At 41.8% G+C, this 13,194-nt stretch overlaps 1 protein-coding gene across 8 annotated transcripts in view; it reads right to left on the reverse strand.

The window, feature by feature from the left end:
- Positions 1 to 13,194, reverse strand: part of LUZP2 (leucine zipper protein 2) — a 433,570-nt gene that overhangs the window by 385,947 nt on the left and 34,429 nt on the right. The window contains exon 2 of one of the 8 annotated variants that reach the window (XM_059722724.1): positions 9,768 to 9,905. The exons of the other annotated variants lie outside the window; for them this stretch is intronic. Within the exon in view, the coding sequence (XP_059578707.1) occupies positions 9,768 to 9,905 (138 nt within the window). The remainder of the gene's footprint in view (positions 1 to 9,767; positions 9,906 to 13,194) is intronic. 8 annotated transcript variants of the gene reach the window in all.

Consider the following 13,194-nt stretch of genomic DNA (forward strand, 5'->3'; position numbering starts at 1 on the left):
TGCTGGAGGGCTGAGCAGCCCCTGAGCTGCAGGGTGCCTTGGTCCTTCCTTCCATAGTGGCAACTCCCTTGGGACTGCCTGGGTGGGCTACTAGTGGGCAGGTACCCCTCTGCAGCTCAGGGCCCACCAGCAGCTCACCTCCTGGCCATGGGAGAGGCAGGCAAACTCCATGGAGAAAAAAAGGATCAAGCCCCTTGCTGCCTTCCTCTCCCCCACCCCCCAGCAGAGCCTGCCTGCATGAGCTGCCACCAGGCCATGCAAGCAAAGCTGGGGGGGGGGGGGGGGGAGGGCCCAGTCCTTCCCTCCATGGTGGCAGTGTCCCCTGGGGCCACCCAGGCAGGGTGCTAGCTGTGCAGGTACTACCATAGCTTGCAGGCAGCATCCACCAGATCCAACTCTTCCCCGGGTGGGTGGCTAGCAGGCAAGTGCTGCCCCAGCACACAGGCAGCACTCAGTCTGATCCAACTGTTCCCTGAGCCTGAGCTGGGGCAGCACCTGCCTACTAGCAGCCTGCCCAGGTAGCTCCAAGTGGTGCTGCTGCCAAGGAAGGAAAGACTGGGGCCCTTCCCAGCTCAGGGCTGTTCAACCCACCAGCAGCTCACCCCCCAACTATGGGAGATGTTGGCAGGCTCTATGAAAAAAGAAAAAAAAAGGATTTGGCCCCTCACAGCTTCTGCTTTCAGCCTGCTTCTCCCATAGTGGGAGGGGGCATGGGGGGAGGGTGAACTGTCATTACGAATAGCCACGTTACAGACTAAACTACATGCAGATGTGGTTTAATTTGCAATGTAGCAAACTCATTGAAATAGTAAAAAAAAAAAAAAAAAACCCAGTGTGACAAACTGCAAAAATGGCCAATTTTTGTCATGTGTACAATCTCCCGAAAAAATCTCAACCAACAATGAAAAAATAATCATCCTAGTATATTTTAAGATGATTAAGGTGGTCAAATTCCATAAGACATTATGGATCTCTTTTAGTACCTAGGCCATAAAATTCAGGGGCTTTTTCCTCCAAGTTCCTCAAAGATGCTGCAGAAACTGGTTTCCAGGTTCCAAATATATTAACTGTCCATTAGCAGTTTAAGGAAAGATTTCAGAGATACCAGTGACAATTACGCACCTCATTTCCATTGAAAGTCATGTGTGTCATTTATAAATCAACTCCTTCCCTACATTTTTCATCACAGGAGACTTCTGCTTCCTTGTGATTTTACATACACTATGGTTCTACTGGCAAATGGTTCCATTTTAGATATATGCCATAAGTTACAATTGTCTACCCAGGTACTGCTACACTCCTGGCAAGTCTTCTATCCCTCCTCCAGGCATTACTGAGCCTGCCAAAATTCTTCACGTTAATTAAAATTAGAAAGTCTATTTTTTCTCAGTTTCTCTGTCAAAACTTAACACAAGCAATGCCAATGAAACAGCAGGGAAGAAAATAGCTTTTGAAAACAGCCTATCCAAATATGTGGAGAAAAATGATAGTAGAAAAATACCAAGAGTTTAAATAAAGTTTTCCTAAATTAAAAGAAAAAAGAAAAGACCCCCTCCCCACACAAACTGACTGTACAAAATGCCAGCCTTCCGGAAACATTAACTGCCAATCCTTCACAAGGATATGTTAGTGTAGATCAGTATGTTCTTGGCGAGCTCTGTTATCTTTCACATCATGGAGTTTTTCTGTCTGCTTGGAGAGTGGAGGATTGGGAATATGAACTATGGCACTATCATTGCAGCTGAGATGATAATTCAGACCAAGGGATTTAGGCAGCAATTTTCACCTCCTTTCCTGTTTACAGAATATCTGCAAACACTATGTGATTTCATCATGTTTACTTATCATTCAAATGTATTTGACTGAAAGTTTTCAGGGATTTATTTACTCTATGGTTCTCTATTCAAAACTTATAATGCAAAATTTGAGCAATGTTGCTTAGCTGTGATAAACCACAGAAGAAAATCTAAGACTATCTACTGCACCTGTAACAAAACCCAGGTGGACATAGGAACATTATGGTGACTTTATACCATCCTGTCTCAATCCCATGTCACTCCATGGCAGATAGAGGTTTCCAGAATAAAAAAAGACTGGACCCAGAGCCTAAGTCAGGCTAGCCTCCACAAACTACACTGTGGGTTGCATGCTGCCTAGAATCTCCATAGCAGTGTGTGCTGCAATTCTAGGTGTGATGCAGTTTCCCATCTCCAAGATATCCCCTATGCTGAAGCTTGCAAGGGGATCTTAAGGTAATGGTTATAAGGCTATTTTCAAAGTTCCAGAGCCACAAGAATTCCCTCACAGGTATACGTGGGGCTTTAGGGCTCATTTACATTGCTCTGGCTATTTTACATGATGTACAATGGCTAGAGCAGGGGAGAGGATCTCACCCATCACATATGTGGCCATTTGTCCATGCCACAAAATTGGCCTTTAAAGTGGCTTAATGCCCTTTCGCACTGCTTTAGTGGTGCAGCTGTTTACACATCACAGTGTAATGCGCGTTAAATGACTTTGGGACGCAGCAAAATAAAATAGGTGTGTGGTGTTTTAGTTTTCTATCTTACAGCTGCGGAGGGAAGCACTGGGCCCCGTGCAGCTCAGGGGCTATGCAGGCAGCCCATGCAAGCAGCCCCATGGCAGCCTATGCAGGCAGGCTCCACTGAAGCGGGGGAAATAAGTAAATAAATAAATTTAAAAAGCAGAAAGCCTGATCTTTTTTTTTTTTTTTCTCCCCAGAGCCTGCCTGAGATGCGTGGGGGCTCATTGCTTCTCTCCACAGCTGCGGTGTTCCCCAGGACAGACCGGGCTGGGTGTCTGTGGGCAGATGCTACCTACGGGACACTGCTGCTACCTCAGAGGGAAGCACCAGCCCTCCCCTTCCTCCCTGCAGCTCAGGGACCTCTCAGCCCACCGGCAGCTCATCCTCCCCTCCCTGCTGCCAGAGAAGCAGGTAAGGATCAGGCCTGACCCTTGTGTACATGCCACAGGGGTTTACTTCACCCTAAATTGAAGCAGTGTTTTTAAAACCCACCACTTCAATTGAGGAAGAATTAAACCAAAGTAAACCCCAGTTGCATGTACAAATGGCCTGCATGCTTTTCCATCTGTCCATTAGATTGCATTAGAATAATTCTTACTAATTATACTTCTGGTGGAAGCGGGAGAAAAATTTAGGGGAGAAAAATTTAGGGGAGAAAACATTATACTTACTTATTGTATTTAAATATGTTGGTTTAAAAACCGCTTTCTTCAAGCACTAGTGTTAATAAAACCCATCCAAAAATGTTCAGTAAAAGCTGAAAACAGTGCAAATTAGGGCAAAGCGAATTATCTTAATATGTCTTAGAAGAAATTGTTTAATATTTTGAAGTAAAAACACAGTAAAAAAATTCATTACAAGATTATTTGTTTATTATTTATGTCCTTGGCCCCAGCCTGGCCCAGGTGTTGGGGGCAGGTGGTTCCAGGGAATAGCACAGCAGCACTCAGCTTCCTGGCAGTCCCCACAGCAGTGACTGCCTGTGCCTCTACTGCTGCCACCAGCCCCAGCCCCATTGCCTGGGCACTCCAGCCTGTTCACCCTGCACCCACTGCTGAGGATGCTGGATGGAATGAGCAGGTAGAGTGTTCATGGAGACTAGCCTGGGATCCCCACGGAGAGGGCACAATCGGCTGAGCAGATGAAATGGGGTCGTGGGTGGGTGGGGAGTAGTATCTGAGTGTAGGACAGGTAGATGGGGCTGGAGAAAGGGCTGAGGCCAGAATCATGGAGTGGTGACAGCGCAGGACTGGCACCCAGGGCACAGCTGAGATCTACTCCCCATGCACCCCTGCCTGTGGAACCAGCGCCCATTGTAGGGACATATGGAGAGTGGATTGCAGCTCTGCCCCAGGCCCTGGCCCTGAGCTATCACCACCCTGTAATCCAGGCCCTAGCCCAGTCTGCCATCCCACTCATGGATGCTGCTCTCTACCCACCCATGGCACCATCCCATCTCCACAGCTGAGTGTGCCCTGCCCATGGGGATCCCAGGCCAGTCTCCATGATCACCCCAGCCACCTCCATCTGGCAACCCTGGCAGTGGATGAGGGGCAGACAGGCTGGGGCTTTATTGAATCAATACCCCTCACCCCTCTACCGGGCCAGGTCAGCCACCCCACACCTTACTTCTTGGCCTGCAACAATTCACCAAAACTCCTTAACTAGCCCAAATAATTAACACACCCCTGGTATATGTCCATGATGACAATGACACAAGAAAAGGAGCAAAAATCGAGATCTCTCTCTATTAGACCACTAAGTGGCTCAAAACATAAAAGGGAGAAAATATGGATTCTGTTTTCAGAAGAGAAGGTACTGGTTATTAACAGACATTTTATAATAACTATCTAGTCTACAGAGATGTTAGCATATTTTTAATGGATACAACCAAACTTGAAGCTATCAATGGTAAGAGACATTATTGCTACTCTCTATTTGGCTTTAATGCGACAGTAATGGGATTTCATAGACGTATAAGAGAAAATATGGCCTGGATTCATCATATTTTTATGTTCCATTTTTGTTTGACAATCAATAAGGTGGAATTTTCCTAGCAGTCATCTGCTCTCATTTTATCTTTAATATGATTATGATGATAGGTGAAAAGCAACCATGCACCCATTAGGAGATAAGAAGTGTCTGTACTGTGCTCTAACGATTTTATGTTCCCTAATTCACTCTATTAGACATGCTTCAAAATTTTCATCAGCACAAAGTGATCCCTGATTTGCTTACCCATGCTCACTTGTGACCTGTTATACATCAGTCACTTAAAGTTTGTGCCTTATTTGAACTTGTCTGAATGTCTGAACAAGCCTTTTGCAACTTCTTCCAAAGAAAATGGAATATGGATTTGAAAGGAGAAAAAATGGTATATTTTAACTTCTCTCAAGAAAATAAAATGAAGTAAATACGGAGTGTTTTTCCATTCTCAGATAATAGGGATGAATATTTTATATGACAGCTGGTCCTATAAATGAGGCAATTCCCCAACATCCTCATTAACCTCTTACAGCAGTGGGGCTCAGCCTCCAGCCCATGAGCCAAATCTGACCTGAAAAGCCATGGCATCCAGCTCACAGGGCTTCCCATGGATTAGAAAAATTTGGATGAGAGAGAGCAGTGCCAAATAATACTGCCATCCCTTCCCTGCCACTAAATTCCCAAGCCCAGCAGCTGGAATAGATCGAGGCCATGCCCCTTCTCCTAACACCAGATTGAGGCCAGGCCATGCCCCCTTCTCCCTGTGGGCCAGGCCAGTCTCCCTCTTCCTGAAAGGCTGGATCTGAGCTGGGCCACACCCTCCCTCCTCCCCAGCTGTTAAATAAATTGCTAATTACTCAAATCACAAGTGAGACCTTATGAGGGAGGATAAGGCAAGGTGCCAGGTTTATTGATTAACTGCTTAATACACATACACACCCCCCCCCCCACATTCATACCCCAATTTCTGTTCTGCACTGGTATATCAGTCTTATCAGTACTTGGATCAACTTGGTGGCCAATCAAGTTGATCACAAGTAGGGAGCAGGGCTCCTGCCAGTCCATCTTGTCAGATGAACCAATGCTCTAGGATGACATGCAGAACAAGACCCAAAATTGATACATCTTGTCCAATCTTTTATAGCTTTGTCAATTCACCCAGTCCTCTGGGCTTTTGCTGTGTTATCTGGTGTTCTTCCTCGAAGGTCGATTGCTTTGTTCTCTCATGTTCTGGGGTGGATTCTTCTTGTTTTGGTCTTTTATCTGTCTGTATTCTTCGGCCAGTTGCCAGCTGATGTTTTCCTTTTCCACAAACACAGCCTCACCCATTCTTTCACACATACAGCATACAAAAGGTCAAGCACTTATGTCAAGCTACAGAGCAATACAAAATGGAGTTTCTTAAGGCAATGTAAAACTCAAGAAAATACGTAAGATTAAAGCAATAGGCAGAAAGTCTATGTGTATAACACAGCCAGACTGGGGCCCAGCCATGCCCTCTTCTTGCTATGCAGCCAGACTGTGATCATGCCATCCCCCTGCCTCCACATGGCTTGATCAGGGCCAAACCATGCTATCTTCCCCCTTTATGCTCTGGGGCTATGAACCCACCCCCACAGGCCTGGGCTAAGTCCCTTCCCTCATGCAGCTGGATCAGGGTCAGCCCCTCTCCCTCCATGTGGCCAGAAAGGACCCTGATGCACATCTCAACAGGTGCTGGATCAGGAATACCAGCCAGATCCAGCCCATGGGTGGACTAGACACCACCTACTACCCCTCCAGACAAAAACATTGAGCACCATTTTCTTACAGAATGGAGTATCCAGTAAGTTATTTTATTAGCACTGTTCAGGGGAGACTTAGCATTTAACTTTTTTAATTGAAAATATTTTAGTCTATAAATAAACCTCTGTTTATATCAAGGAGATAATCTCAAAAGATCTACAGATCACACATCCCAAAAAGGATATAGTGAAATTAGGAAAGGTACAGAAAAGAGCAATAAAGAAGATCAGAAGTATGATGCAGCTGGCATACCCTGAGCAAGTGAAAAGGCTATGACTCTTTAGCTTGGAAAGCAGTCAGCTGTGCAGGAATATGAGAGAAGTCCATAAAATCTTGAGGGATAAAGTGAATAGGAAACTGTTATTTATCAAATCCCATAATATAAGAACTAGGGGCATCAACTGAAATGAACAGGAGACAGGTTTAAAAGTAACTAAGAGGAAATACTTCTAGGTATATTTTTATTTATTTTACACACAATGTAGTTAACTTGTACAACTCACTGTCACAGGAGGTTGTCAAGACAGACAGTATAGCCAGGTTCAAAAAAGGATTAGACACTTCACGTAATTATGGCATAGAACAGTCAGGGACATTTCTAAAACAATGATTTATTATTGGCAAGATACGATCTAAAGGGGCCAATGGTCCAACTGTGGCACTTCATATGTTGTGAGAGTTTTAGCCCAGAAAAAGGTAAACACAGTGCTTATCTTTAAGAAATGGAAGAAGGAAGATTCCAGGAATTACAGACAAGTCAGTATGACCTCAATATCTGGAAAGATCATGGAGCAGGTCCTCAAGAATCTACTATAAACACCTAAAGGAAAACAAGGTGATCAAGAAAAGCCAGCATACATACATCAAGAGCAAGTCATACCTGAGCAAACTGATTTCCTTCTATAATGAAGTGACAGGCTCTGTTGATGGGGGAGACCAGTGCAAGCACTACAGCTTAACTGGAGCTCAATGGCTCAATGTCTGATTGAGAGGAGATATCAAGTGAGGTTTCTTGGGGGTCAGTACTGGGTCCTGTATCATTTCATATCTTCATTAACAATTTGGATAATGGGATCAAGTATACTCTTAGTAAATGTATGGATGACTCCAAGTTGGGCAGAGTTACAGATACTCTGGAGGGCAGGACTAGGAATCGGAATGACCTGGAGAGACTAGAAAAAAATGGTCTGCAATCAACCAGATGAGACTGAACAGGGATAAATCCAGAATCCTGTACTTGGGATGGAAAAAATTAATACACATATATATATACTGGGGGATGACTGGCTAGGATGTAATACTGCAGAGAAGGAACTGGAGATTACAACAGACCATAAGTTAAATACAGTGTGCTATTGCTGCAAACAACAATATACTTGGTTGTATTTACATGAGTGTCACTTACAAACCAAAGAAAGGGATTCTTCTGTTCTATTCAGTACTAGTGAGGCCTCATGTAAGGTACTGTGCCCAGTTTTGGGCCCCACACTTCTAGGAAGGTATGGAAAGTTTTGAAAGAGCCCAGTGCAGAGGAACAAAAAAACCCACCAAACAAACAAACAAGCAAACAAACAAATTACAGGCATGGGAAGTATGACATAAGGAAAGACTGAACGAGTTAGGATTATTTATTCTCAAGAAGGGAAGGCTGAGGAGGGATTTGATAATGATCTTCAAATACCTGAAGGGTGATTAGAGGGGATGGAGCTGGACTTTCTCTGTGGTTGTAGGAGACATAATTAGAAGCAATGACCTCAAGATGCAGAAGAGAAAATTTAGGTTGGAGATTGGGAGGAACTTTCTGGCTATGAGTGTGGTCAAGCACTGGAACAGGTCACTTGCGAGTCTCCCTCCCTGGAAAGGTTCAAGAGCAGGTTAAACAGACATTTGACTGGGATGGTATAGTTAGGGATGATCGTGTTTTGAGTAGGGAGCTGGACTACATGACATTGTAAGGTTCCTTCCAGCCCCCTGGCCTATGATTTTATGTTTTTTAAATTATCACCATTTCAGATGAAAACTTGTAAGAACAGTTCAACTGCTTCTCTCACCATGAGATCCAATCTAAAAACCTGAACCTTGACTTTTTTTTTCAGACTTGACCCTAATGTCCTAAGCAAAGCATGGACCATATATCCATGTAGGCAGCATGACATTTTTTCTGTCATTAGTAGCACAACCCTTCAAATTTTAATTTACAAATACTAGAAAGCCCTCAGTGATAAGTGCTAAAAATAAAATTAGAACCCTATTTTATCCATTGTAACAAAATGTTCCAATCATCACTACTCTGGCTAGTTAGTCCAATTCCAGTTAGCCAGCACCAAAGATCATTTACAATCTGCCACATGTTCCAAATTAAATGAATCATGGTAACACTGAAAAAAGGCTGAGAAATGAGATTAAATTTCTCTTGTATTGACAGCAGCCAGTTAAAAAAAAAAAAAGGGTGCATTTATATTTTTATATATATTATAATGTATATAATATTACATGGCAAGTCTCCTTTACTTTTTTATTGGTGTTTTTGTAACAAAATTTGGTAAGTGTCTTACTACATTTCTAGTGTTAATATTAAATATGCTAATTGAATCTGGGAACATTTCATTTCTGGTGCTTGTTATGCCACTAGCACTTGTCTGCAGAAGTTACATGCTTGATTTAAAATCCAGAAATCCAACAGTTCAAAAATACACAGCTCCCAATGGTGAATTCACCTAAATGACTTATATTATCCTCATTACTGCATGAATCCTTTGCAGGTTAAATGTACAGCTCTTTCTAGAGCTCATCTGACCTACCAATTTTTCCACTCGACATCTCTGGCAATTTCACAGCCCTAAACCTTTATTGCTGCAGAAAAATTACACATGCTATATGCACAAATGTGACAACCGTGTTTGCATAGTTTGCTAGTGCTTTTCCAATTGTTTTTACTTTGAAATAGCAAATTACCTCCTTGTCTAACTCTGGGAATTATAAAGTAAGTTCACGGTTATTTTTTTTTATATTCAGAAACACTCTTGAAGATTAAGCCTATGCTATAATGTAGCAGAAATTATATTAATAAAAATAATGAATTTCTCTAAAATGTATTTCCTATTTTCATCAGACTCGGAGCCATTAAACCATGAATGCTTTATAAAAGTATCAATAGTGGTTTGCCTTAAATGCACAGAACCAAAATGTTACAAAGTTTGCCAGAACTGTAATTAAATCTCATTCTGTTTGTGTTGCATTCCACTGCACCATAGGCACAGTGAACATGCAAACAGAGCCTCATCCCACTAGGCACCATACCTATAACTGAGACCCAGTATCTCAAACAGTGTATGATTCAGATATTCAAAAACAGGCAAAGGAAAGATACTGTTTTTGGGTTCTTCCCTGCCCTCCAATTTATCAATGAAAAAAGGAAACCAGACAGATTAAATACTTTGCCCAAACTTACGCAAAACATGCCTGGAAGAGCTGGGAAGTGACCCCAGATCTTCTGAGTTCCCAAGAAGTGCTTTAGCAACAGTGCCATTCCTTTCCATCTCGCCTGAGGCTGAATTAAAGGTTCAGGATTGTTAAGTGTTAATGCATGCTATGGAAAGAATAAAGGAAAAACACAAGAATAATTAGTGCCTATGTATCTCTTCCAAGAACATCATGATTTACTCAATAATAGGAGCACAGAAGGGGTCTTTTATGCACGTCTCATCAGACTAACCATCTGCAGAATTTAAGATCTGCAGCTGGGAAGAGCAAAGAAGGCCCTAGGAAGCATACTCATTATTTAAATCCCTGCAGGCACACTACAGCAAAGTTAATACATCCCTGAGCAAAATCATGATGCTATTGACCCTAATGGGACTTTGGTTGTGTACAGGGGTCTGTTACATGAGATGTTTAATCTGTTTTATGAAATACAGATTAACACAGTAAATCACGGAACATTATAGATTAGTGTTCTTTCAGGATTTTTCCTCTTTGCAGTGTAGTATAATATTGTTTTAGAAGGACTCTTCAAGATTGCATAGTAGAAGAGAACCCATTTATGAAGCCCTAAGGATGGTAACAAAAGAAACTTTCATTATTTCAGAATATTCAGTTCCTTAAACAATAATATAAATATTTCACAATGGGGTTTATAAAAAAGAAACTAGAAGAAAGATGTATTGCAATGCCTAATTTTAAAATTATGAACAGATTATCTGTAATAAATGTAAGATTAAACAGATAGAAATATTTATTACAGATTTCTCCCTTTCTTTTCCAATCTCTCATAAACACCATTATTATTTAATATTTCAATCTCTCACTTATATACTGTGGCAAAATTCCTTGTGGCAATCTTCATATATTTTCTGTTATACAGAATTTGTTCATATATTCTGTATCTCCTTTTCAGTGAAATACTGAATTGCCTAGCCATCAAGCACATTCACTTAACAAGAAGGGTAGATTTGGACAATAGGGTAAGTACAGAAATTACACATAAACCAGTGTAAGTAAAGGGAAACTGACATAAAACCTGGGGAGCAGGGAGTGTGGAAGCCCTACATGTGTCTCACCGCCCCCTCCCAGCACAGCTGGGAGGGAGAGGGGCAAGTGGCAGGGGCTTTCCATTGAGCTACAGTTAAAAGCTGTATTGCATGCACTGGTCTCCCCCATTAACAGAGCCTGTCACTTCTTTATAGAAGGAATCAGTTTGCTCAGGTATGACTTGCTCTTGATATATGTATGCCTGCCCCAGCATGGTTTCCCTCTGCAGTCCTGCTCCCCTACCAGCTATCAGTGGGGGAGAAGAGGGAGGAAAAGTGGAGGCCTCTGCTCCAGACCACCCTCAGCCAGCACAGCTGGGGAGGGGAACACAGCAGAGGCTTCCCTTTCTGCACTGCCCCATCCAGCACAGCTTTTCTTCCCAGCCCTGCCTCCTTTTCTGTCCCCCCATTGCTGATGGATGGTGTGGGAGGAGACGTGGTGACACTGGAGAGAGAAGCCATGCTGGGCCAGGCAGTGAGGAAGAGGGGGAAGCCCTCACTATGTATGCCCCCCCTGCTATGCTGGCTGGGGGGTGGCTGGCACAGGGGCAGGGCCTCAGCTTGCCATCCCCCCCCCCACTACTGCTGACAGCAAAGAAGTGGGGAAGCCCAGTCTACACAGTTTAGAGAAACCATGGAAGTTTGGTCAATTCTGCCTTGGGCTTTTTGAATGTTTGCACCTAGCCTAAATTAAAAAAAAAAAAAAAAAAAAAAAAAAAAAAAAAAAAAAAAAGCACTGTGAACTACAAACCTCTACACCTAAATTTGACATTGTGCAAACCACAATCTACATATTACCAACATTTATCCAAATCTTGGATAAGTAAAAATGATTGTGTGCTTTTCATCACTATGTCATTCTCTTTAGTAGAATGCAATTGTTGTGCTGTAGATTATACGTTGAATCTAAAATATCAGCCACTGTCATATTACTGGCAAATAATTCCTTTGCTGCCTAATAACTGAACTTTAACTGTGCTATTCATGTTTCTTTTGTTTTGAACATTGACTAGGTTTTCATAGGATCCTGAGGGCTCAACTGATTTTGAACATCAATGGGAAATGGTTACTTAACACATGTAGCCATCTTGTAAAAACACCAGTCACTTTAAACAAAAATAATTCTATATTTCAGTGGTTTAAAACTGGTGATTATAAAAGTAGACTAAACAATCATCAAAATGTTGGTGATTGCTTAAAAGGAAAGGTAGACTCTAGTCCCTTCTACCTTTCATTTTATACCAGACTGTATATCACAATATGCCTCCATATGTCCATTTCTTATTGCTACTCCAAAGAGAAGTGTCATCTCCAAAAGGAAAAAGGTGGCAAGTACAAGAAAGAAGACATCTGTTTTGAAATGTAAAGCAGCTGCTGTCTCACTGTAAGCAGCTTTACTGGAACCAGGTTATTAAACATGTATTTCCTAACTATTTCTTTTCAATAAAACAAAATGTCTGGTTACTTGTTAGAAAGCTAAACATCATAGCCCCACAATAAGAACTGCAAACCAGAGAAACAATGAATTGAGTACACTCACGTGCATTCAAAATGAACTGACATTTATGCTAAAAATGTATTTCAGAAACTTGTTTTAATATCAATATTGTTTTAACCTAATAACTGCTAATGTTCTGGTGCTTACTATGGGGAAAAAAGTGATAACTTGCATTCTTTATATGTATTCCAATTCTTTACTCCAATTGGTATAATCAAGTTTAATTAGATACCACCTGAAATAGTCCTTTTAATAATAGCCAATACTTACATTAATACTGTAGTTTTATAGTAAAAATGTTCTTATCATCACATAATTAGAATTTTCATGAGTACACATCACCTGAGCTATTAACTCGAATCAAAACACTTCCCCCCACAAGCTACCGCCTTCCCCCACTCTTCTCTCTCCTTTCCTGTTTACCTTGCAAGTGACCAATACTTTATTATTATTCTACTATAATTACTGGGAAAGTTATGGCCCAGTCCTGCTCTCTGCTGAGCATCCTCAATTTACATTAGCTTCAATTAAGTCTTTCAGTAACATATTGAAAAGCAAAGTGTCAAATACATTTCTGTTCTTCCTTTAGAGGCAACGGCAAAACAGATTAATTCAGGTGAACTAGGACTGCACCTTAGGAAAGTCCAATAATGGATTTAGGACTAGAAATATGTGCTTTGAAGGAACTTCTCAAAAGCAGTTAGTGGTCAATTGCCATTGAAAAGCAATGGGAACTAAATGGCCCACAATCATTTGCGCCTTTAAAAAAAAATCCCTTTCATCATCTGACATAAATTAGAAATGCTGTAAAATTGCTAGACATTGACAGAACACAGAAAAATTACTAGCCA

The sequence above is a fragment of the Alligator mississippiensis genome, chromosome 2 (assembly GCF_030867095.1).
Source record: "Alligator mississippiensis isolate rAllMis1 chromosome 2, rAllMis1, whole genome shotgun sequence".
Taxonomy (NCBI): domain Eukaryota; kingdom Metazoa; phylum Chordata; order Crocodylia; family Alligatoridae; genus Alligator; species Alligator mississippiensis.